This window comes from Bubalus kerabau, chromosome 1, assembly GCF_029407905.1.
Source record: "Bubalus kerabau isolate K-KA32 ecotype Philippines breed swamp buffalo chromosome 1, PCC_UOA_SB_1v2, whole genome shotgun sequence".
Classification (NCBI taxonomy): domain Eukaryota; kingdom Metazoa; phylum Chordata; class Mammalia; order Artiodactyla; family Bovidae; genus Bubalus; species Bubalus kerabau.
In genome coordinates, this window is record NC_073624.1 from 17,077,358 (window position 1) to 17,101,877 (window position 24,520).

Genomic DNA, 24,520 nt, shown 5'->3' on the forward strand with positions numbered 1-24,520 from the left:
CAAGTATGAAAGGAGAAATTAACAATAACACAATAATAGTGGGAGACTTTAATACCCCACTCACACCTATGGATAGATCAACTAAACAGAAAATTAACAAGGAAACACAAACTTTAAATGATACAATAGACCAGTTAGACCTAATTGATATCTATAGGACATTTCACCACAAAACAATGAATTTCACCTTTTTCTAAAGCGCACACGGAACCTTCTCCAGGATAGATCACATCCTGGGCCTTAAATCTAGCCTTGGTAAATTCAAAAAAATTGAAATCATTCCAAGCATCTTTTCTGACCACAATGCAGTAAGATTAGATCTCAATTACAGGAGGAAAAACTATTAAAAATTCCAACATATGGAGGCTGAACAACACACTGCTGAATAACCAACAAATCACAGAAGAAATCAAAAAAGAAATCAAAATTTGCATAGAAACGAATGAAAATGAAAACACAACAACCCCAAACCTGTGGGACACTGTAAAAGCAGCCCTAAGGGGAAAGTTCATAGCAATACAGGCTTACCTCAAGAAACAAGAAAAAAGTCAAATAAATAACCTAACCCTACACCTAAAGCAACTAGAAAAGGAAGAAATGAAGAACCCCGGGGTTTGTAGAAGGAAAGAAATCTTAAAAATTAGGGCAGAAATAAATGCAAAAGAAACCAAAGAGACCATAGCAAAAATCAACAAAGCCAAAAGCTGGTTCTTTGAAAGGACAAATAAAATTGACAAACCATTAGCCAGACTCATCAAGAAACAAAGGGAGAAAAATCAAATCAATAAAGTTAGAAACGAAAATGGAGAGATCACAACAGACAAGACAGAAATACAAAGGATCATAAGAGACTACTATCAACAATTATATGCCAATAAAATGGACAACGTGGAAGAAATGGACAAATTCTTAGGAAAGTACAAGTTTCCAAAACTCGACCAGGAAGAAATAGAAAATCTTAACAGACCCATCACAAGCATGGAAATTGAAACCGTAATCAGAAATCTTCCAGCAAACAAAAGCCCAGGTCCAGACAGCTTCACAGCTGAATTCTACCAAAAATTTAGAGAAGAGCTAACACCTATCCTGCTCAAACTCTTCCAGAAAATTGCAGAGGAAGGTAAACTTCCAAACTCATTCTATGAGGCCACCATCACCCTAATCCCAAAACCTGACAAAGATCCCACAAAAAAAGAAAACTACAGGCCAATATCACTGATGAACATAGATGCAAAAATCCTTAACAAAATTCTAGCAATCAGAATCCAACAATACATTAAAAAGATCATACACCATGACCAAGTGGGCTTTATCCCAGGGATGCAAGGATTCTTCAATATCCGCAAATCAATCAATGTAATACACCACATTAACAAATTGACAAATAAAAACCATATGATTATCTCAATAGATGCAGAGAAAGCCTTTGACAAAATTCAACATCCATTTATGATAAAAACTCTCCATAAAGCAGGAGTAGAAGGAACATACCTCAACATAATAAAAGCTATATATGACAAACCCACAGCAAACATTATCCTCAATGGTGAAAAATTGAAAGCATTTCCTCTAAAGTCAGGAACAAGACAAGGGTGCCCACTTTCACCATTACTATTCAACATAGTTTTGGAAGTTTTGGCCACAGCAATCAGAGCAGAAAAAGAAATAAAAGGAATCCAAATTGGAAAAGAAGTAGTAAAACTCTCACTATTTGCAGATGACATGATCCTCTACATAGAAAACCGTAAAGACTCCACCAGAAAATTACTAGAACTCATCAATGATTATAGTAAAGTTGAAGGATATAAAATCAACACACAGAAATCCCTTGCATTCCTATACACTAATAATGAGAAAACAGAAAGAGAAATTAATGAAACAATTCCATTCACCATTGCAATGGAAAGAATAAAATACTTAAGAATATATCTACCTAAAGAAACTAAAGACCTATATATAGAAAACTATAAAACACTGGTGAAAGAAATCAAAGAGGACACTAATAGATGGAGAAATATACCATGTTCATGGATTGGAAGAGTCAATATAGTGAAAATGAGTATACTACCCAAAGCAATTTATAGATTCAATGCAATCCCTATCAAGCTACCAAGGGTTTTCTTCACAGAGCTAGAACAAATAATTTCACAATTTGTATGGAAATACAGAAAACCTCGAATAGCCAAAGCTATCTTGAGAAAGAAGAATGGAACTGGAGGAATCAACCTACCTGACTTCAAGCTCTACTACAAAGCCACAGTTATCAAGACAGTATGGTACTGGCACAAAGACAGAAATATAGATCAATGGAACAAAATTGAAAGCTCAGAGATAAATCCACGCACATATGGACACCTTATCTTTGACAAAGGAGGCAGGAATATACAGTGGATTAAAGACAATCTCTTTAACAAGTGGTTCTGGGAAATCTGGTCAACCACTTGTAAAAGAATGAAACTAGAATACTTTCTAACACCATACACAAAAATAAACTCAAAATGGATTAAAGATCTAAATGTAAGACCAGAAACTATAAAACTCCTAGAGAACATAGGCAAAACACTCTCCGACATCCATCACAGCAGGATCCTCTATGACCCACCTCCCAGAATATTGGAAATAAAAGCAGAAATAAACAAATGGGACCTAATTAACCTTAAAAGCTTCTGCACCTCAAAGGAAACTATTAGCAAGGTGAAAAGACGGCCTTCAGAATGGGAGAAAATAATAGCAAATGAAGCAACTGACAAACAACTGATCTCAAAAATATACAAGCAACTCCTACAGCTCAACTCCAGAAAAATAAATGACCCAATCAAAAAATGGGCCAAAGAACTAAAAAGACATTTCTCCAAAGAAGACATACAGATGGCTAACAAACACATGAAAAGATGCTCAACATCACTCATTATCAGAGAAATGCAAATCACAACCACTATGAGGTACCATTTCACACCAGTCAGAATGGCTGCGATCCAAAAGTCTACAAATAATAACTGCTGGAGACGGTGTGGAGAAAAGGGAACCCTCTTACACTGTTGGTGGGAATGCAAACTAGTACAGCCACAATGGAGAACAGTGTGGAGATTCCTTAAAAAACTGGAAATAGAACTGCCTTATGATCCAGCAATCCCACTGCTGGGCATACACACTGAGGAAACCAGAATTGAAAGAAACACGTGTACCCCAATGTTCATCGTAGCACTGTTTATAATAGCCAGGACATGGAAGCAACCTAGATGTCCATCAGCAGATGAATGGATAAGAAAGCTGTGGAACATATACACAATGGAGTATTACTCAGCATTAAAAAGAATACATTTGAATCAGTTCTAATGAGGTGGATGAAACTGGAGCCTATTATACAGAGTGAAGTAAGCCAGAAAGAAAAACACCAATACAGTATACTAACGCATATATATGAAATTTAGAAACATGGTAACAATAACCCTGTATATGAGACAGCAAAAGAGACACTGATGTATAGAACAGTCTTTTTGACTCTGTGGGAGAGGGAGAGGGTGGGATGATTTGGGAGAATGGCACTGAAACATGTATAATATCATATATGAAACGAGTTGCCAGTCCAGGTTCGATGCATGATGCTGGATGCTTGGGGCTGGTGCACTGGGACGACCCAGAGGGATGGTATGGGGAGAGAGGAGGGAGGAGGGTTCAGGATGGGGAACGGATGTATACCTGTGGCAGATTCATGTTGATATATGGCAAAACCAATACAATATTGTAAAGTTAAGAAATAAAATTAAATTAAAAAGAAATCAAATTTTGCCCTGTTAAATGCTGAAAGCATTTGACTTAAAAAAAAAAAAAAGATATGAATTAGCTAAATGATGTCCTCAAAACTAGTTCTTTATATTTAAGATACTTTCTTTTAAAAGTCTAGAATAGTACCATTCAGTCATTCAATAAACATTAGCTGAGCATCTATTAGTCAAGGCTATGGTTTTTCCAGTGGTCATGTGTGGATGTGAGAGTTGGACTGTGAAGAAAGCTGAGCGCTGAAGAATTGATACTTTTGAACTGTGGTGTTGGAGAAGACTCTTGAGAGTCCCTTGGACTGCAAGGAGATCCAACCAGTCCATTTTAAAAGAGATCAGTCCTGGATGTTCATTGGAAGGACTGATGTTGAAGCTGAAACTCCAATACTTTGGCCGCCTGATGCAAAGAGCTGACTCATTGGAAAAGACCCTAATGCTGGGACGGATTGGGGGGCAGGAGGAGAAGGGGACGACAGAGATGAGATGGCTGGATGGCATCACCGACTCGACTCGATGGACATGAGTTTGAGTGAAGTCCGGGAGTTGGTGATGGACAGGGAGGCCTGGCGTGCTGCGATTCATGGGGTCGCAAAGAGTTGGACACGACTGAGAGACTGAACTGAACTGAACTGAACTGAGCATCTATTAACTTATAGAGAGTAGAAATACAGAGCTTATACACAGGAACAGGACTCACTCCAATCCTGGGCCTTGGCAGGGCCTCAGCAGATGCTTGCAGCCTGTAGGAGCCTTGGAGAGCATGCCCAGATGCGGAAGGATTTGATGATAAGGAAAAGAGAATCTGTTCACAGACTTGTAGATGTTAAAGGAGGAGCACATTTTCCTGTGTTTCCAGTATTTTTATCCTGGTCTGCAGCCTGGACTCAGCTGCACCAAAGCTCCATGTGCCATAGAGCATCAGTTCATAGAGTTCAAGTCTGAGCAACCACACAGGCTTTGAACTATGAGGGCCATCCCAGTAGCACTAATCTTGGGTTTAAGAGGCTTAAGAATGACCACGCACAGGAGCTCAATAGCTCTGGGGTTGGTCATTACATCAACTCTGAGCAGAGGTGGATTAATTATGAAGCTATTGAAGCTTCACTTTCATAGCCTCTCCTTACACCAGCCCCTTCCAAGTCCCATGAGGAAGCTCTAGGGCTGTGCTCACAAGGATATAGGTTTTGAAACAGCCATTTTCTTGAGATGAGGAAAAAAATATTCAGCAAAATCATTTCTTAACCAAATGTGAAGTAGTCTATTAAGGGCTGCTGCTGCTGGCTGCTAAGTCGCTTCAGTCGTGTCCGACTCTGTGCGACCCCATAGACGGCAGCTCACCAGGCTCCCCCGTCCCTGGGATTCTCCAGGCAAGAACACTGGAGTGGGTTTCCAGTTTCTTCTCCAACGCATGAAAGTGAGAAGTGAAAGTGAAGTCACTCAGTCGTGTCTGACGCTTAGCGACCCCATGGACTGCAGCGTACCAGGCTCCTCCGTCCATGGGATTTTCCAGGCAAGAGTACTGGAGTGGGGTGCCATTGCCTTCTCCATTATTAAGTGCATGGAGCACTAAATCCAGGAATCAAATTTGTTCAGGAAATCAAGAACAGACTTAGGGGGCTTAGAAAGTACATGTTGCCTTTTCATTAGTACAGGATTGGTGGAAGGTAAAAACAGGATCAAAGATGATGAACTGACTAACTCAGAGGAAAGAAGAGCTGTTTAAGGATGAAGGTCAAGACGCTAAGAGACAAATTCGGGAAACTGAGCCTGACTGTCAGCACAGAGTGATGTAAAGGGAACAGGAGATGTACCAGAGGTGGGTGCTCTTAGACTGGACTTACATCTAGTTGTTGGTCAATCAGAAATGGTGACTGAGAAACAACCAAGCCCAACAGAGGAAACAAGGTGAGATCTGAGGGAGCAGCTTGGGATGAAGGCACAAAAGGAAGGGGAGATCCAGGAAAGTACCTGCTTCATGTGACAGATTCTGTCTTGTTTTCAGGTCTTCTTTCTCCTTTGTATCCTTCAGAAGAGACTCTGCTCTGCTGCTGGATAAAGTGACCCCCAAATATCACACATACATACATACACACACACACACACACACAGACACAAATGCACACATACACACACACTCATCACAACCTACAGACGTCTGTGGTCAGTGAGGCTCTTGCACGTGCACCATCTGGAACATGCAGCCTCTGGGGCAGGAAAAAGAGAGAGACTAGAGAGTCACATTTGGGCTTTTCCTGCCTCCACTCAGAAGTGACACAGGTGACACCACCCATGTTTCATTGGCCACAATGAGGCACCAATACAGCTATTTGATGAGTATTACTGTCTATCCACGTCCTTCAGTGGAACTCCTGAGAGCAGTGCTGTCAGTTTTTTCTCTCCTTGGAGAAGCGTCTGAGGTACAGCTTTGTGCAGAGATTGAACGTAATCTGACCCTCCGGAGTGGGATTTGAAGGCATTTTCTATTTGGATCCTTTGGCTGGTGTGTCTCTGACTCCTTACTCCATCTCAGTCTGTGCCAAGTGGGATTAGTCAGATTTTGCCCCCACCTCCCTTCCCCACTCAGTATCGCTAACTGCATAGTGATTTTCAGCATTTGTTCATGCATTCATTTCTTATCCAATATTTGTTATACTCCTTCTATGTGTCTTTACTTGACCTTATAGAGACATTGAAGAACAAGACACAATATTTGCTCTCAAGAAGCCCCCACTTTAGAGACAATAAGGAAGTTTTTACAGATTGAAGAGACACAGCAGTAATTTTGAGCTGGAGGAATTAGAAAGAGTTCACGGAGGTGACAACTCTGTGCATCTAAAAACAGGGAAAGATACACATATTTTCTTTCTGTAGTGGGCTTGAAAATGTGCCCTCTAGAATTCAATATGCATAAGTGTAATATTCACTATTTTTATAACTGATTTCATCTTGTGCAGTAGCAAGTGGTGTTTGCATGGATTGAAAGTTCCACAAAGTTAACACAGACTCTCCCATTTAAAATTTGTCCCCAAGTTAGCTCGGGTTTATGGTAATAATTATCTTGTCAACTCTAGTTGAAGCTCCCTGCTGAGACTGGTTTTCCTGTATTTAAGGAGACATCTTCTTGTCCCTCCTCCCCCAGATGGTGTCTGGGGTGGGAGGGTTTCTTACTTCCCAACAGCAGTGGGGAAGTGTCTTTGGTCTGCATGCTCTCCACTTAGAATCTGCTTGTCTTTGATTTAGTAGCTTTGATTGCTCTGGTCTCTGGATATCTGAAGCTGCACTATGGAGGAATGAATGAGGCCAATTCAGTGCCATGCTCTCTGTTAGATGTTGCTGGTTATAGACTGTAAAGGGCTGAAGAGAGATGATGGGCAGGACCTCAGCCAGCTCATGACCAAGCTCATCACATGCCCTTGTGATGAAGTGGTCTTTAGTAAAGAAGCCTTTGCCAACCTTGGTCTCATCCATATAAGGAACACAGATGGTGAGGTGGGTCTCCAAAACTTTGGTGTAACAAATCAATTAATTCTTTCCTTTTAAAGTTGTACAATTATTTTTTAATCCAAAAATATTTTGTATATTAGTCACTCTGATTGCTCCTGAAAATGTCCCTCTACCAAGGATATTTAATTATAAATTTTCCCAGCAAAAAGATTGCTTAACCTCTGAAACCTCCATATTTTCATGGTGATTTGGGCATAATAACTGTACATATTGTATTGCTTTACAATCCATAAGATGAAATAAACAGTCTAAGTTAAATAATAGGATTCTTCCTGCTCTTTACTTCTGTACTTCTAATTCAATACAGAAGCTGTTAAACTAAATTTTTTTATAACAGAATTTCTTCCTGTTACAGTTATGTGTGGTTTGAACTGAAAATATGCCAAAAGATAAGTATATAAACATCTGGACCACATGGCCATATCTGATTAAGACCAGACCAGGAGGCTTCATGGTGTTCACCTGTCAGTGTGCTGAGGTCTGTCTTCTTATCTTCGGATATACAAAGATGCAGCATTTTTGTTTAGAACTGGCTCTCTCAGCACTGCTCTTGGAATGGGGCTAGCCTTGTTTCTGGTATTGCAATTGACTGCATTCATTGCAGAAAAGTGTAGAAGTGAACCATACATAGCTTATATCATTTAATCGTATTGAAATATTACAACAATTGACACAACTTGCATTGTGCTGTTGTCTTCATATCAAGTTAAATTATATCTCAAAAGATTTCTTTTGATTGAAATGATTTGTGTGAAATACCTGGCTGACATCCATTCATTCAGGTATACAAGAGACATCTTTTAGGATTTTTAATTAGCAGACATTGGGGATAAGGAGGTGAATTAGACACAGAACTTTACCAGGTCCATTTATAAAGTAAAATTAGCAAGTAAACAACTTAATTCATGAGGTTCACAGTTGGTAAGGTCGAGGTTCATGAGCAGTAGAACCTCTCTCTGGGGCACAGAGAGAAGGGGCGATGTGTGGAAGACTCACAACTCTGGCCCCAATCACCATCACAGCATGTGGTTCCTGGGAGAGTTCTGACAGCTCCAGTCAAGGCTCCAGGTAACAGAATTGAATTCCTGTTCTGGAGTCCTGGGGTTCCTGGGATGGGATGGAGAGAGGGGCCCTAATATTGTTTCTCCGCCAAGATGATGTACTACTGTTGACTAGTTATATCTCTTACTAATGCCAACTCATTTAATTCTAACCAAAACTCTGTCATCTATACACAAGCATAACTCTTCTTTTACAGACAAAGCCACTATACAGAGAGTGTAAGGACCCTGTTCAAGGTCACACACATGGTATGTGGCTGAGCTCTGAGTCAGGCCAGGCAGACTGATTCCTGAGCCTGTTCTCCTGACCCCTGAAGTTCACGTGGACCCCTGAAGTTCATGTGGACACAGCTGGGTTAGTGTCCTCCCTAAAGCTTCCCTCCTTCAAATCTTGGATGAGATGGGACACTGAGATTTCCTTATGTGTCAGAGAAGATGAACCTTCATCAGAGGGTGAGTTGGTTCATGCTGACCCTGTATCCCCAGCTCTGGGGTAGAGGGTGCTGCCTGGGCACAGCCTGCCAGCCCTGGCTTAGCCCCTCCTTCCAGCCCACTCCATCCTTATAACAGGGTATGGAGTCCCTAACAGTATGTTACCTACGAGGTCTCAATCCTGAGGTAAGATCATGTGTGCCTGGTTCACTAAATGCATCCCTGTGTCATGCTGTGGGAGGGATGACTGGACTCCAGGAAGCACGTCCTGTGTTCTAGGTGTTTGTCTGGTGGTTTCTGGTGATGCTGTGGAGTGGAGTCCATAACTGGGTAAGGAATGGTGACTCTGGGTCCCAGGGGGAGTAGAGCATCTACTCTAGTGACTGAGCAGATCCTGTTCCTACTCCAGCACCTGAGTTTATATTCTGGTTCTGACATTTATAATCGGTTATTATCACTACTGCGTTAAGCATCCAGAAGGAGATGGGGTTCATGTACAGATGGGGGCTTGGAAGTCAGAGGAACACAAGAAAAGTAAGTGTTATAAAATAACAGGTTAATATTAACATATTTAGAGGGAGAAAAGCATGTGTTCAATTGACTTTTCTCCCTTTTCATTTACCTGAGTCTCAAGTAGGAAGGATGGGTATGGCAGGACAGAGAAGCTGTGTCTGCTGACCGGGATGAGGGGTCCTTCCAGTGGGGGATGTGACAGGCCTGTGGACTGGTCCACAGCTTCCCTCCGTGTTGGCTTCATTAAGACCTTCGTGTGTGGGTGGGGAAGGGTGTGACACCATCTTTGAGCTCTGGTGGGGACTCTGGGGCGTTTGTGTCCCAGATGAGTCCTTCCCAAGTTTGTGCTGAAATGATGAGAGTCAGGGTGAGGGGGCCTCACGGTGGGTTTGTGTGGACCAGAAGGTGTATCATGGGAATCTTGAGCCTGAGGGAGTATGAGGAATGAGGGCAGTATGTTAGTGACCTTGACTTTCGATGGGGGAGCTCTGTCTTGCATCCTTACTGCCCTTCTCAGTCTCTATACGCATCCCTGGGCTACTTTCTGGAGAGCATCTGGGGGCTTCTCTGATCAGTGGGAGACAACAAGGCAGCAATGGCCACACTGGACATCAGTCCCTCCTGCTTGGCTCTGTGCCCTCAATCCACCTGGAATTCCATTCTTGCCGCCAGCTTTCCTCTTGAACTCAGAATGAATGAACCCTCTTCTCTTTTTTGCTTCATTTGCCTCTTCTTTGCCCCTTGCCTGCAGCCACTGTGCAGCAGAATACTTTCTATTTATCCTTCTGTCTGGGGGCAGTTCCCTTAAATAATATTTTGCATCTTCTTTAGTTATGGCTAATAATACAGGTGGGTTCTGAATCCTATCAAAGCAAACTCTCCCTTTCCAAAGGGGGAAATCGTGAAGTTTAGAAAATGTTAATCTTTCTAAGCTACATATTTTCTTCTAGAGATCCCTACTCCTATTTTGGAGGGCTAGGGTTGAATGATGACTACTACTTTCTCTTTGTTTCCTGTAACAGCAATCTCTTTCTCTCCTGAAGCATCATTTGTTGACTAGGTGAAAGGGGTATTTCACATAAAATGAAATGCAATAAAGGGAAAGTGATTTAGCATGTGTGAAAATCCCTTATAGGGCTTCCCAGGTGGTTCAGCAATAAAGAACCTCCCTGTCAATGCAGGAGACACAGGAGATGTGGATTTGATCCTTGGGTCTAGAGGAACCCCTCGAGAAGGAAATGGCAACCCACTCTAGTATTCTTGCTTGGGAAAGCCTATGGACAGAGGAGCCTGGTGGGTTACATCCCAGGGGTCACAAAGAGTAGGACACAACTGAGCATAAATACACCTTCTCCAGGACCCAGTCTCCAGATCATTCTGAGAAGAGAAAAAAGACCTGGAGACTCATCCCCTCAACTTAATGGTTTCCACCTCACCCTCTCCATGGTCACCTGTGAATTCCTGCAATCCTTGTCCTCATTTTCTTCTGGCCTGACAAATATTCTTGTATTTCAAACCTTCTTCTAGTACTTGGCTTCCACCTTGAGCTCAGTACTTGGAAGATCAGTGCTTGATTCCACTAGAGTTATTCCCTGTGGGCTAATCGATTCCACAACCTGACTCTGTAAAATCTCACAGTCCTTGGGAATCAGCCAGGGTGATCAGAGGAAAGAAAGGTACTCATAGTTTTCTACGCCAGTCCTGATTATGGGGCCCGGCTCTCAGGACCACGGAAGCAGGAGGTCAAAGGACCGTCTTGCTCATATAAGGAGATGTTGAAGATGCAGAAGCTCATTGGTGTCTGAGCTTCAGAAAGTGGCAGATGCAGCCTCCGATAGTGCCTAAAATGGTAAAAGGTGTCGCTATTGGCTCCCAGGAGGGAGGGTGTAAGGGGTGGTCTATATAGACCCCGGTCGGCACCCTGACGCCTCCTCACAGACTGATCCTGCAGCTGGGACTGTGACCTTGAGGACGTGGGGTCAGGATGGCTCTGGGCAGACACCTCTCCCTGCGGGGACTCTGTGTCCTCCTCCTCGGCACCGTGGTGGGTGGTCAAGGTAAGAGCTGCCCCTCTGTCCTGGGTCCACAGCAGGGAGTGCAGTCCTTGATGAAGGGAAAGGTGTCTGGAGTTGTGGAGCTGCAGTCTTAGTGTTTTTCACCAAAAAGGAAGTGCTCCGGCTGTGAATACTGGTCCATCTCCTGTGGGGGGTCCACTGGTCATCGTGGCAGATTTTACAGAGCAGTGAGTTTTGGTCTGGACCGAGCTGGGTCAGCCTGATTCCCCTCTGCTGTCTCCCTTGTCCTCAGGGAGCTTCTAGGGTCCCAGCGGCTCCCAGTGTGTGCAAGTTCCAGCAACTGATCCAGCTGGGACTCTGGGCTGTTCCCACATGCTCCACGTGCCTGGTGTGTGAGCACTGCCCCTGGGTCCCCGTGTTTCCTGTGTCTGTTCTCCGTAGGCTCTGTGGTTGTGTTTGTGTGTGTATGTGTGCAGGTGAGGAGTGTGTGAGGGTGTGTGTGTGTGAGGGTATGAGGAGTGTGTGTGTGTGAATGTGTGAGGAGTGTGTGAGGGTGTATGTGTGTGTGAGGAGTTTATGTATTTGTGTGTGTGAGGGTGTGAAGAGTGTGTATGTGTGTGTGTGGAGTATGTGAGGAGTGTGTGAGTGGTGTATGAGGGTGTGTGAAGAGTATGTGAGGGTGAGTGAGGGTGTGTGAGGAGTGTTTGAGTAGCGTGGGAGATTGTGTGTCTTTGTGTGAGAATATGTGTGTGTATGTGGGAGTGTGTGAGGCTGTGTGTGTAAGGGGGATGGAGCCTGTCTGCGTGAGAGGAACGGGGCTGCTGAGCATGGATTGAGTCCATTGGCCTGTGAAGCACACAGGGTGTCCACAGGGCTGGGTGTCACGGCCACTCCTTGTAACTGGATCAGAGATAAGAGTGCACCTGCCTGCCTCTCTCTGGCTCCTCTCCCCCATACCCCGGGCTCCCCTCTGCTTGTTGACGTGTCTGCCCAGCACTGGGCTCTGTGAGAGGTTCTGTCTGCTGGCCTCGCCTGTTCCCACCAGGTGTCATTAGGGAGCAGAGAAGCCTGCATCCAGGAGAGGGGACCGCTTGTCTGTAGAGATCAGTTGATGCATAGCCTCAGGTGTATAAGTTCCCAAGTCCCTGCCCTGGTCCCTGTGACTCATTTCCTGATGTGCTGGGGACCTGGGATGGTCCTTTCCCCTCCCAGGATCTGCTGTGACTCTTTAGGGAGCACTTTCGCTCGTGCCCTCTCCTGTCCCTCCCTGGGAGCTGCTTTCCCCTGAGTGAGAGTGGAATATGTTTTCAATCCTTCTTCATGGTCTGCAAGGTTTCTTTGGACAAATATGCCGATCTCCTTATGGGAGTCCTCTTGGGTGACAGAATTTTTTTCTTCTCTTTAGACTTAGAATTTTCTCTTTGTCGTTGTTTTTGGATGGTTTACTCTGTGCGTCTTGGAGAAGGTTGTTTTGTATTGAAATTTTGGGGTTACTTATCAGCTTCTTGAACTTACATGTCCAGATTTCCCCCAGGTTTGGGAAATTCTCAGTCTTTCTTTCTTTCTTTGCTAGGTCTCCTTGCTGCATGCGGGCTTTCCCTAGCTGCGGTAAGCAGGGGTTGCTCCTCGCTGCAGTGCATAGACTTCTCATTGTGGTGGCTTCTCTTGGTGCAGAACACAAGCTCTAGGTGCACAGGTTTCAGCAGCTGAGGCACACCAGCTTAGCCTGCGGCATGTGGAGTCTTCCTGGACCAGGGATTGAACTCATGTCCCCTGCATTGGCAGGGGTATTCTTACCACTTCACCACCAGGGAAGTCCTCAGCCATTATTTCTTTTCTCCTTCACTTCTCCTGTGACTCCATTCGATACATTGTTTCTTTTTATGGTGTGCATAGTTCCCACTGCTTTCTATATTCTTTTCATTCTCTTTTTGTTCCTCTAATTGGATACTTTCAACAGATCTTTCTTCCAACTTATTGGTTCTTTTTTTCTCTTTTCCTTGGTCACCTTTGCTGTTGAATCTCTGTACTGAATTCTTCGGTTTACTCATTGTATTGTGTTCATGCTAAATCACATCCGTCATGTGTGATTCTTTGTGACCCCATGGACTGTAGCCCACCAGGGTCCTCTGTCCATGGGATTCACCAGGCAAGAATACTGGAATGGGTTGCTATGTACTCCTCCAGGGGATCTTCCAGACCCAGGGATCGAACCTGAGTCTCTTACATCTCCTGCACTGGCAGACGGGTTCTTTACCACTAGCACCTGGAAAACCCATTCATTTATTATTCAGCTTCAAAATATCTGGTTGGTTCTTTTTTTAAAAAAGTATATGTCTTTATTGCTCTTATTTTATTTGTATTATTTTCCTGTTAGCAATAAATATTTGAATTCTCTTGTAACTCTCTGAGCATCTTTTGAAGTATTATTTTGAATTCTTTGTCAGGCAATTCTTGGATCTCCATTAATTTGAGCTGGTTACAAGAGGTTTACTGTATTCCTTTGGTGTCTTATTCTCTTGTAGATGTCTGGACATTTAAAAAAGCTATCCCCTCTGCCAGACTCTATGCCCTGATTTCAGTAGAGAAAGCCTTTCACTTCTGGGTAGCGGCACACTGGAATGTACTGCAGGGTGCCAAGTGCAGAGGCATAAGGTGGCACTGGGTCTGGGAGGGCATGAGGCTGTTTGGCTCAGGCTGCTGATGTCCACAGCACTGACAACTGTGTGGTGTTTGGCAAGTGTTGCAGGGGGTCTGCTGTCACTGGAATGGTAGTTAGTGTTCTCAGCAGTGCCTCTGGTTCCAGAGCCTAGGGTCATGACCAGCAGTGGTGGTGGCCAGAGCCAATGGTGTGCACGCATTTGGCTTTGGGGGCCTGTTGCAGGTGCCTCTGTGGGGGAGTTGATGGTTGCAGGTGCTCAGGTTGTGGGAAGGCCTAGGAAGGCAGCAAAGGCCAAGACCAACAATGGCTCATTGCTCAAACTCATGTCCATTGAGTTGGTGATGCTATCTAACCATCTGATCCTGTGCTGCTCTTCTCCTTGTCCTTCAGTCTTTCCCAGCATCAGGGTCTTTTCCAACGAGTCAGTTCTTTGCACCAGGTGGCCAAAGATTGGAGCTTCAGCTCCAGCATCAGTCTTTTCAATAAATATTCAGGGTTGATTTCCTTTAGGATTGACTGGTTCTATTTCCTTGCTGTCCAAAGAACTCTCAAGAGTCTTCTCAAGCACCACAGTTCGAAAGCATCGATTCTTCAGGGCTCAGCCTTATTTACTGTCCAACTTTCACATCCATTCATGACTACTGGAAACCATCATCTGTGCTGTTATTAATTCTTTCAGGGGTAAAATCTGCTGCATCTGTCTGCAGAGCAGGTCACTGTGAACTGTGATTTCTCCTGCCATGTGGTTTCTATTGGTCCTTTGCTCTTCTTTCTTATGCCTAGCCATCTCTATAAGACTGGCTCAGCTTTGCAGGTCTGCGTGAAGTGAACCTGAACCAGGACTTTCATATGGTGCCCCCAAAGGCTAGGGACACTGGTTACTCAGCCTGCTCTTACCCTTCTGGTGAGAGGAACTCTCCTGGCACCCTTGACACTGAGTAATTCTGGTTTGGAGGATGTACTGATGCCTCCAAAATGATAGAATCTTGGCATGGTCAAACTTCTTAGGCTACTCAGATCTTCTGGAGCTGTTTTTGTTACTGATCGCTGTCTAAGTTTGGTCTTTTTTCATAGGATGGAGGCTGCTGTCTCCTACATCAGCATTTTGGTAATGGCACATTCGAGGTTGTTATTCTTTGAGAGAATGGTTTTGAGTGTAGAATTTTAGATTGGCGATTTTATTTTTTCTTTCAGTAAATCCAAGGCTTCAGTCTACTCTACCCTGACATCTCTTTTTGTTCTTGGGGTTTTAGATGTTAGTATAGATGTTTCTCAATTTTATATACTTAGTCTTTATCTTAGTATTGTTCTTTCTGTCAATTTTCTGCTGTTATTTTCCATTTTAGTAAAAGTAAGCTAGGTATGGTGCAGTAAAAAAACAAAATTTATCCTTATATAACATGTTCTGTTCATTTTGGCAGGACTTCTGCTATCATAATTCTTCAAGCACCTAGGTTGTTGGATTCTCCACCACTGTATTATATCCCACTGTGATACAAGGCTGCAGTATTCGCTGTGGTAGAAAAATATACTGGCTCTTAAATGTTTCTATGTGGAAGTGACATCATTTGTTCTGTCACTTTGTTGAATGAGCCAGATCACATGGTTATGCTTAACTTCAAATAGGCAAGGAAGTATTACTATTTGCACATGCTCATAAAAAGAGAATTTTAAATGTTGCTGAACACTAGTAATGTCTCCATCTATAATGTTCCTACAAATGAACTCCTTTTTAATGCAGAAACCAGAGTCATCTTAAAACTTAATCGCTAAAGTGACATCTGATCACTTTTGTCAAATTCCATTTGTTAGATGTGTGTTACTAGGTACATTCGAGTGTGGATTACACAAGGACATGAACACCAGGTGGCAGGAATAGTCAGGACATTTCAGAACCTGTTACCCCAGCCCTCTGTTCCTGAGCTGGATGAGATGCTCCCTATGAGCAGGGAAGGAGAGGGACAATTCCTCCCTGGATCCGGGGCCACGAGCTATAACTGATGGGGAAGCTGGGTCCTAGTAGCCTTGGGCACATCTACAGGGAGGGCAGCATCCAGAGTCTCTGAAAGCCTGTCCTCAGTGGTGTCTCTGGAGCTGGTTCTACAGGCTCGTGAGAAATACCTGGTGCCTCCCTTCCTGCTCCAGGTTCAGTGATGGCACATTGGGAGCTTAGAGTTGGCCACGGTGGGAATGTTTATACCACAGAGGTCAAGAAATACTATATCCCATGCATTCTTTTACTTCTCAGAGAGCTTATATTTTAAATATACACCACTACATGGTCTCCTAAAATCTCTCCTGTGTCCTGTGTCCGTGTCTCTCTTGCAGCTCTGGAGCTGAGGTTGAAGGATGGAGCCCATCGCTGTGAGGGCAGAGTGGAAGTGAAGCACCAAGGAGAATGGGGCACAGTGTATGGTCGCAGGTGGAGCTTGAAGGATGCATCTGTAGTGTGCAGACAGCTGGGGTGTGGAGCTGCCATTGGTTTTCCTGGAAAGGCTTATTTTGGGCCAGGACTTGGCCCCATTTGGCTTTTGTATACTTTATGTGAAGGGACAGAGTCAACTGTCAGTGACTGTGAGCATTCTAATATTAAAGACTATCGTACTGATAACTATTCCCACAATGACGATACTGGAGTAGTCTGCTCAGGTAAGTCCTGTCTGGTCTGTGTGGGGATCTCTAGCAGGAAAAGCCTCTGTCTTATTACCAGAATGACTTGAGATTATGGATACAGCCTTTAGAGTATACTTGGATGAAGGATCTTTGTGATGTGTCACAGGAGACAGAGAGGTGAGGTCCAAAGTTTCATACAGATACAGCTTCTGGGTTCGACTTCTGTGACATAGTCTCATCATGGTAATTGTTCTGTTTTCTTTGACGTAATGGTCACTAGGGTGTGGCAACATGGTGGGGGGAGGGGTCATAGAAGAGTTGTGGGCAACAAAGTTTATCATACTCATAGGGTCTAAAAGAGTCACACTCCTCCTTGTTGGTATGTGGAGGATGTGACAATAGAAAAGGCTCAACCAAGCAATCGTGACCCCAAATGGCATGTGAAGACCTGTGGACAAGTGACCATACCAGGTCAGGGTGCAGTTACACAAGGAAAAGGTGTGAAGGGATTTCACTGGTGCATTTAAATGTCTGTAGGTCACAGTCAGAGGAAGCCAGAAGTGGAACTTGTGGCAGAAAACAATCTCATCACACTGGTGCACCTGATCAACCGAGTGGGGAGCTCACATCACATTTGCAGGGATGTTGAGGGAGCAGGAAAATGCAGGCTTGAAGTTGACAACACAGCAGCTGAAGTGCATCACGTATAAGAGGCAGTGAAGCTAAGAGGACCTGAAGTGACTCCTAAGAAGTGCTCAGTGCTGTCTATGTGTTTGACCTGTGCCAAGGTGGATGCAGTAAAGACAGCAGTGAAACTAGGGTGTGGGTGGGTGGTCACAGTATTTGACAGAGGTGCTTCTAGTTGTTATTATAATTGTGGATTGGATGTCCAGGATATTAATCCCATCAGAGCAGCTGGACTGGAGGAAGATATTGTCGGTTATCACAGTGAGTTTCCTCAAGTAGGGAGCTGGTCTTAGGCAAGAATCACCCCATCTGATGTGATCATGGGACAAGGGAGCCCTGAGGACATCTGCAGTAGGTCCTTAGCAGCCACAGCCAATCAGCTCTTGGGTGTTTATGTTGAGGAAGATCATTGGAAAAGTGATCTTTTCTAATCTCACCTTCAGCAGATCTTTGATGATTCTAGTTGAAGCCCTTAAGAAAACAATTCTTTTCCTTTTTAAAAGGTACTTTATTGAGATATGACTGACATACAAAACTGCTTGATAAGTATGCATTTGTGAAACCATTACAGCACTATGTCATAAATCTATTCATCTGTTCAAAAAGTTTTCTTCCATTCTCTTTATTATTCTTATTAAAAATAATTATTTTCAAGGTGCTTTTAAATTTTAGTTAGAAACTTTTGCTTTAAGCAAACCTGTCTTCTGGCATCTCAAGTAACCTTTGTCATCGTCACAATGTCCTAATCATGGTTCTAACTGCAGATAAATTTGTGGAAACACTACAGGTGTCTCTACCATATTTTGATAAATCAGCATCTGAATGAAAATGGAGTGTGTGATGTTTGAACTTTCTGTGAAATTAGAACTCCAAATGTTATCATCCTAAGAAGATTGATGTCTTGATATTAATTCCAGTTAAGATACACTTAAAAGTAAAGAATTGGAGGATGTTCTGATATTTAAACACTGCGTGTGGTTTGTACTCCCTGACTACCATTGCTCTAACTTAGGCTCTCACATTTTTATGAATGGTTCCAGGTTCCTTCTATTTCTCTTTTTGTCACTAGTTCCCTCCCCTTGGTCTGTCTTTTCTGTATTTTCAGACATGTTTTAATGATGAAGTTAAGTGGTGGTGATTTAGTAGAGATAAGATTAGAACAGCTTGTCTTTTCATTATCTTAATCAAAATTAAACTCTTGGAGTCTCTTCTGCTTAACCTTAGGAGTCAGGTATGGAAGAGAAATTTCAGCCTCAGTAGTGGATTGTTGGAAGTGGAGTACTGTGTTTAGGAGAAATCTAGAGTAGAAACAATGACTAGAGAAGACTGTAGAGAAGCTTGTTTTAAATAAGGAGGAGATTTCAATGAGGGGCTAAACAAATTGAGAAGGACTCTGGTGCAAGTGTTCCAAGTTGCTTCAGTCCTGTCCTACTCTTTGTGACACCATGGACCCTAGTCTACCAAGCTCCTCTGTCCATGGGATTCTCCAGGCAAGAATACTGGAGTGGGTTGCCATTTCCTTCTCCAGGGGATCGTCCTCACCCAGGGATCAAACCTGGGTCTCCTGCATTGCAGGCAGAGTCTTGATTATCTTCTGAGCCACCAGGGACTACAGTACTGAAGTGCAAAATGGTGAGGGGATGAAGATGCAAGGATTGCAGGAGCGGAGGGTTGGAAAGATGCAGGTCAACTCGAACATTCACCACAGCCTCTGTGTTACATTTCCTTCCTGCCCTCATTCCTTCCCTCCCTCTCTTCCTTTATCCTGTTGTGGGAGTCATTTCTGAGCTCTGTGGAAGTGCTAGCATTTGTAGCTGGCAGTTTTCTTAGAGGAAAGTTTTATAATACGGATTCTGTTTATTTAACAAATATAAGTTTACTCATATTTTTCTCTTTTTTTTGTATCAGATTTCGGTGAATTGTGTTTCACAAGTAATGCGTTTTCAAGGACTAGGCCCACTTTACAAAAATTTTCAAATTAGAATAACACTGGTTCATATCTCTTATCTTTATATGTTGGAAAGATCTATAATGATATTCCTCCTTTTGTTACTGGTGTTGTTAATTTGTGTTCCCTCTTTTTTCTTAATTGTTTTTGCTAGAAGATTATCTGTGTTAATGTTCTTTTTAAGAGAATCACTAATGGACCCTATTGATTTTTTTGATTTGTATTTGCTTTCTAATTAATTGATTTCTGTATTCACTTTTCACTCCTCTTTTTCAGTTATGATTTTCCGTGATAGCTCAGCTGGTAAACAGTCTGCTTGCAATGCAGGAGACCCCTGTTTGATTCCTGGGTCAGGAAGATCCCCTGGAGAAGGGATAGGCTACCCACTCCAGTTTTCTTGGGCTTCCCTTGTGGCTCAGCTGATAAAGAATCTGCAAGCAACACGGGGCACCTGGGTTTGATCCCTGGGTTGGGAAGATCCCCTGGAGAAGGGAATGGCTACCCACTCCAGTATTCTGGCCTGCAGAATTCCATGGATTGTATAGACCATGGGGTCACAGAGTCAGACACGACTGAGCGACTTTCACTTTCCAGTTATGATTGTTGTTGCTTTTGTAGATTCTTGAGTCTTGGATCATTTTCTTCTGTTTCTATTTTTATTCTAATGTAGGCATCAAGGAAGTATCAAGGTTCTAAATTTTCTTCTAAGCCTCACTTTGTTTTTAAGCCACCAGTTTTGCTAGTATATAATTTCTTTTGTATTTTATTACCATAAAATGTTTCTTTTTCTCTGAATGTATTCTTTGTCTTATAGTCTGACTTTGTATGATATTAGTATAGATACTGTATACAGCCTTCTCTGATTTGTGTTTGCATAGTATATAACTTTTTACCTTTTTAATATGTTTCTGTGTTTATATTCAAACACATATATATTTATAGACAGTATATTGTTTTGTCTTATTTTATCTGGTCTGATCAGCTTGTTTTTTATTTGGAGTACTTAAATAATTTTCATTTAATGTAATTATTGATATAATTGTGTTTAAGTGTACTTGCCTGCTATTTGTTATATCTTTGTTCCTATTTTAATCTTTGAGTATATTATTTTATCTTAAAACTCTATTGGCTTATTAATCATATCAGATTTTTAGGTGATAATAATGTTGAATTATTTTTTAAATTTTAAAATAATTTTTATTTATTTTTGGCCGTGCTGGGTCTTCATTGCTGCATAGATTTTTCCCTAGTTGCGGAGATCAGAGGCTACTCTCTAGTTGCAGTGCACGAGGTCCTCACTGCGGTGGCCTCTCTTGCTGTGGAGCAAGGCTCTATGGTGCTCAAACTTCAGGAGTCATGGCTCCCGGGCTCTAGAGCACAGGCTCACTGTGGTGCATGGGCTTAGTTGCTCCGTGGTATGTGGGATTTTCCTAGACCTGGGATCGAAACTGCATCTCCTGCATTGGCAGATGGATTGTTCGCCACTGAACCATTGGGGAAGCCCATGTTGAATTACTAATCTTTAATTACATTCTACCTTGAAATGATGTTATGTCACAACACGCAATGTCAGTCACCATAGTTTTCTTCCACTTTGGTCATTGGTGCTATCATTGTCATACATTCTACTTATAAATTTATTATGAATCTTATAGTTTGTTGCTAATATTTTTGCCTTAAATCTTCTAACAGAGAATCAACATCTAGCACAGACTCTATACCTTTGAGAGGATCCCTGTTTTCATCTGCTGTCATCTCCCTTTAGCTTGAAGAACTTTCTGAGGCAGTTTTGTGTAGTGTGTGTCTGGTGGCCTCCAATTCTATCATTTTTCATTTACCTGAAGTCATCTTAATTTTCATTCAGTTTCGAAAAGTATTTTTATAGGTGATTCAATTCTAGAGTAACAAATGCCCAACCCCAATACTTTAAATATGTTTTTACATTGTCATCTGACTTTCACTGCCTCCAACAAAAAGTCAGTAAATAATACTTATCCTTTTGTTCTGCTGTATATAATGTGTCAAATTTCCCTGGCTGCTCTTAAGATATTTTTGTTTGTTTGTTTACCACTGAATTTCAGTATTTACATTGTCATGTTTTCTGAGAATGATTTCATTACCTTGTTCGGGGTTTGTTTAGCTTTTTGAATCAGTGGATTTATAGTTTTCAATAAATTTGGAAAAAATTTCATTTATCTTTTCTTAATATTTTTCTACACATCCCTTATTCTGAATCTCCAAATACACATATTTTATATATTTTTATATTATCCCACATGCCATTGAGTTTCCATTCATATTTTTCTGCCTTTTTACTCTCTTTGGTTCAGTTTAGATAGTCTCTACTGCTGTGTTTTACTTCCCAATTCTTTTATTCTGCAATGTCTAGTCTCTTGTGTAATTAATCCAAATAATTGTTCATTCCAATACTATATTTTTTCAGTTTTAGAAGTCTCATTTGTTTATTTTTGCTAGTTTTCCTCCATGTTTATTTTTATTGTTCATTAAGCATATTGATATTAGTAGTTTAAAGATCTCTTCAGCCAGTTCAATAATTTCTGCAATTTCTGAAGCTGATTTAAATGATTATTTTTTTAAAATGTGTTATGGGTTACATTTTTCCCCTTTGGAAATTCTAAGAATTTTCTGGTTGAATGTTGGGCATCACTAAGCAGTCCTTTACCAGTAAGAACTTTAGAAATAAATAATCAGAACACATCTAAAAATCAGGGAATTATACTTGATGAATCAAATAAAGTTTTTTCATTGGGTTATTTTCATTCTGTTCAAAATGTGTTCCTCTGATGACCAAATAATGAACTTTATTTTTAATAAAAATAAAAAAAAACTTTTATTTTTCTCTCCTTTAGTTTTAAAACTTCCTTGATCCCACCTTGCCTGCCATGTACCCCACCTACACCCTACTTCTACAGCAGTAGCTATCCTTTCTGATTTTCTTTTCCATTCATCTGTGTCTTTTAAAATTGTGTTTGCTTGTCTGAAGTGGGAGAAATGAAAAAGGATAGCAGCTTAAGTGGTAGATGGGAGGAGCAGAGGGTGATGCAATATGCTAACAACCTATCCAACAAGTGTTTCCCACAAATATTTACATATTTTGTCCATATTGAGGCTTTTTCAACTTGGAACTCTCCAAATTATGGCTTGTTTGCTCACTTCCTCCTCCTTCTCCTTCTTCTTCCTCCTTTTAGAATTGTGAAACATTCAACATGCCATCTTTTAGAATTGTAAAACATCCATGAAAGAAATTAAAGACCATCTAATCAATGGAAAGTCATTCTGTGCTTCTGGCCTGGAAGAAGTAATATTGTTAAAATGCCTGTACTTGTCAAAGTGATCTACAGATTTAATGCAATTCCTATCTAAATCCCAATGGCATTCTTAATAGAAGTAGAGAAAACAATCTTAAAATAGGAGTGTGTGGTTTAATTTTTATATATTCATGAATTTCCTGTTTCCTTATCACTATTGAGTTTTATTTCCATTCCATTATGGTCATGAAAGATACTTGGAATTACTTTAATATTTTTGAATTTGTTAAGAGTTATTTGTAACCTAGCCTGGAGAATATTCCATTTGTGCTTGAGAAGAATGCATATTTTTCTGTGGTTAGAATTAGTACAATGATAGTATTAAAATCAATTTGCATTTTCTATAAGTCCTGTTTCAGAAGAAAAACCTTTAATAGGAGATGATCTGGAAACTCAGATGTCTGGTAAGCTCCCACTGAGAACACACACTCTACCAGGTTCTTTGATAAACCCTAGGATTTCAAGAGAGATGGCTGGGACTCTCTCTCTATGACTCTCTGAGTTTTCTTAACTCATCTTCTTTCCCACTGAGGTCACTGAAAAAATTCATGGAATTTTTGCTATTGAAGAGACAAGATGTGATGACATAAACACAAATTAGTGACAGCGTCTATATTTCTTTTCTGGAGCCGTCACCCGTCTACAGGTTGGCATCCCCTCATGGATCCAGCTTCAAGACTTTCCCTCACCTAAGTCACTTGAGGACTAGCTCCTGGGAGAGAAAACTGATCGGAATATTAGCCCAACAAGTTCCAGGAAAGCTTTCTAAGCTTGTCTGGATGCTAGGTCTCTCATATCATAGCCCATGTTCCTCTGGGTGGGTTCTGTTCTGCATATCTCTACTTTTAAGTGCTGGCATATTACACATTATTCTTGGATCCTTAGGTCCTAGGCTGCTAAATGAGAAATTCACTTCTCCAACCAATGCTAAAAGATGTGTTTCCAGTATTCAGCCATTCCAATGATCTGAATTGCGCTCTGTAGTTTCTAGGCTCCTAGACCTAGGAATTCAGATTTCTAATCAGTCTCAAAGTGTATGTTCTTGGGATTCAGCCATCCCAAACTGACCTTGTAATCCTCCTGGATTTCTTTTCAGAAACCTGCTAATGAAAATTCGATTAGGACACTAACTGTCAAAGGCTCTCTACATGCTCCATTCTTAAAAATAAAAACTTTCACACCACGGCCTGTAATGTGTGGTTTGAAGTCAGTACCGTGAACACTCACTGGTTTTGTTGTTTCCTCTTAGGATTTGTGCGTCTGGCTGGAGGGGATGGACCCTGCTCAGGGCGAGTAGAAGTGCATTCTGGAGAAGTCTGGACCCCAGTGTCTGATGGGAACTTCACACTCCCCACTGCCCAGGTCATCTGTGCAGAGCTGGGGTGTGGCAAGGCTGTGTCTGTCCTGGGACATGAGCTCTTCAGAGAGTCTGATGGCCGGGTCTGGGCTGAAGAGTTCAGGTGTGAGGGGGAGGAGCCTGAGCTCCGGGTCTGCCCCAGAGTGCCCTGTCCAGGGGGCATATGTCATCACAGTGGAGCTGCTCAGGTTGTCTGTTCAGGTGAGATGCAGGTCAGGCCTTTCACATCTGTGAACACCCTATTCAGGTGAGAAAGTCATGTGATTTTGCTGAAACTCTGTCTTCTTCTACCAGCATACTCAGAAGTCCGGCTCATGACAAATGGCTCCTCTCAATGTGAGGGGCAGGTGGAGATGAAGATTTCTGGACGATGGAGAGCGCTCTGTGCCTCCCACTGGAGTCTGGCCAATGCCAACGTTGTCTGTCATCAGCTTGGCTGTGGAGTTGCCATCTCCACCCCCGGAGGACCACACTTGGTGGAAGGAGGTGATCAGATCCTAACAGCCCGATTTCACTGCTCTGGGGCAGAGTCCTTCCTGTGGAGTTGTCCTGTGACTGCTCTGGGTGGTCCTGACTGTTCCCGTGGCAACACAGCCTCTGTGATCTGCTCAGGTAAGAGA

General features: G+C 42.2%; 1 protein-coding gene across 1 annotated transcript in view; it reads left to right on the plus strand.

Moving 5' to 3' along the window:
- The first annotated feature begins 11,273 nt into the window (after positions 1 to 11,273).
- LOC129644166 (antigen WC1.1-like) overlaps positions 11,274 to 24,520 on the plus strand; it is a 59,473-nt gene continuing 46,226 nt past the window's right edge. The window contains exons 1-4 of the mRNA XM_055569644.1: positions 11,274 to 11,346; positions 16,295 to 16,615; positions 23,793 to 24,101; positions 24,195 to 24,512. Coding sequence (XP_055425619.1) covers positions 11,274 to 11,346; positions 16,295 to 16,615; positions 23,793 to 24,101; positions 24,195 to 24,512 — 1,021 coding nt within the window. The remainder of the gene's footprint in view (positions 11,347 to 16,294; positions 16,616 to 23,792; positions 24,102 to 24,194; positions 24,513 to 24,520) is intronic.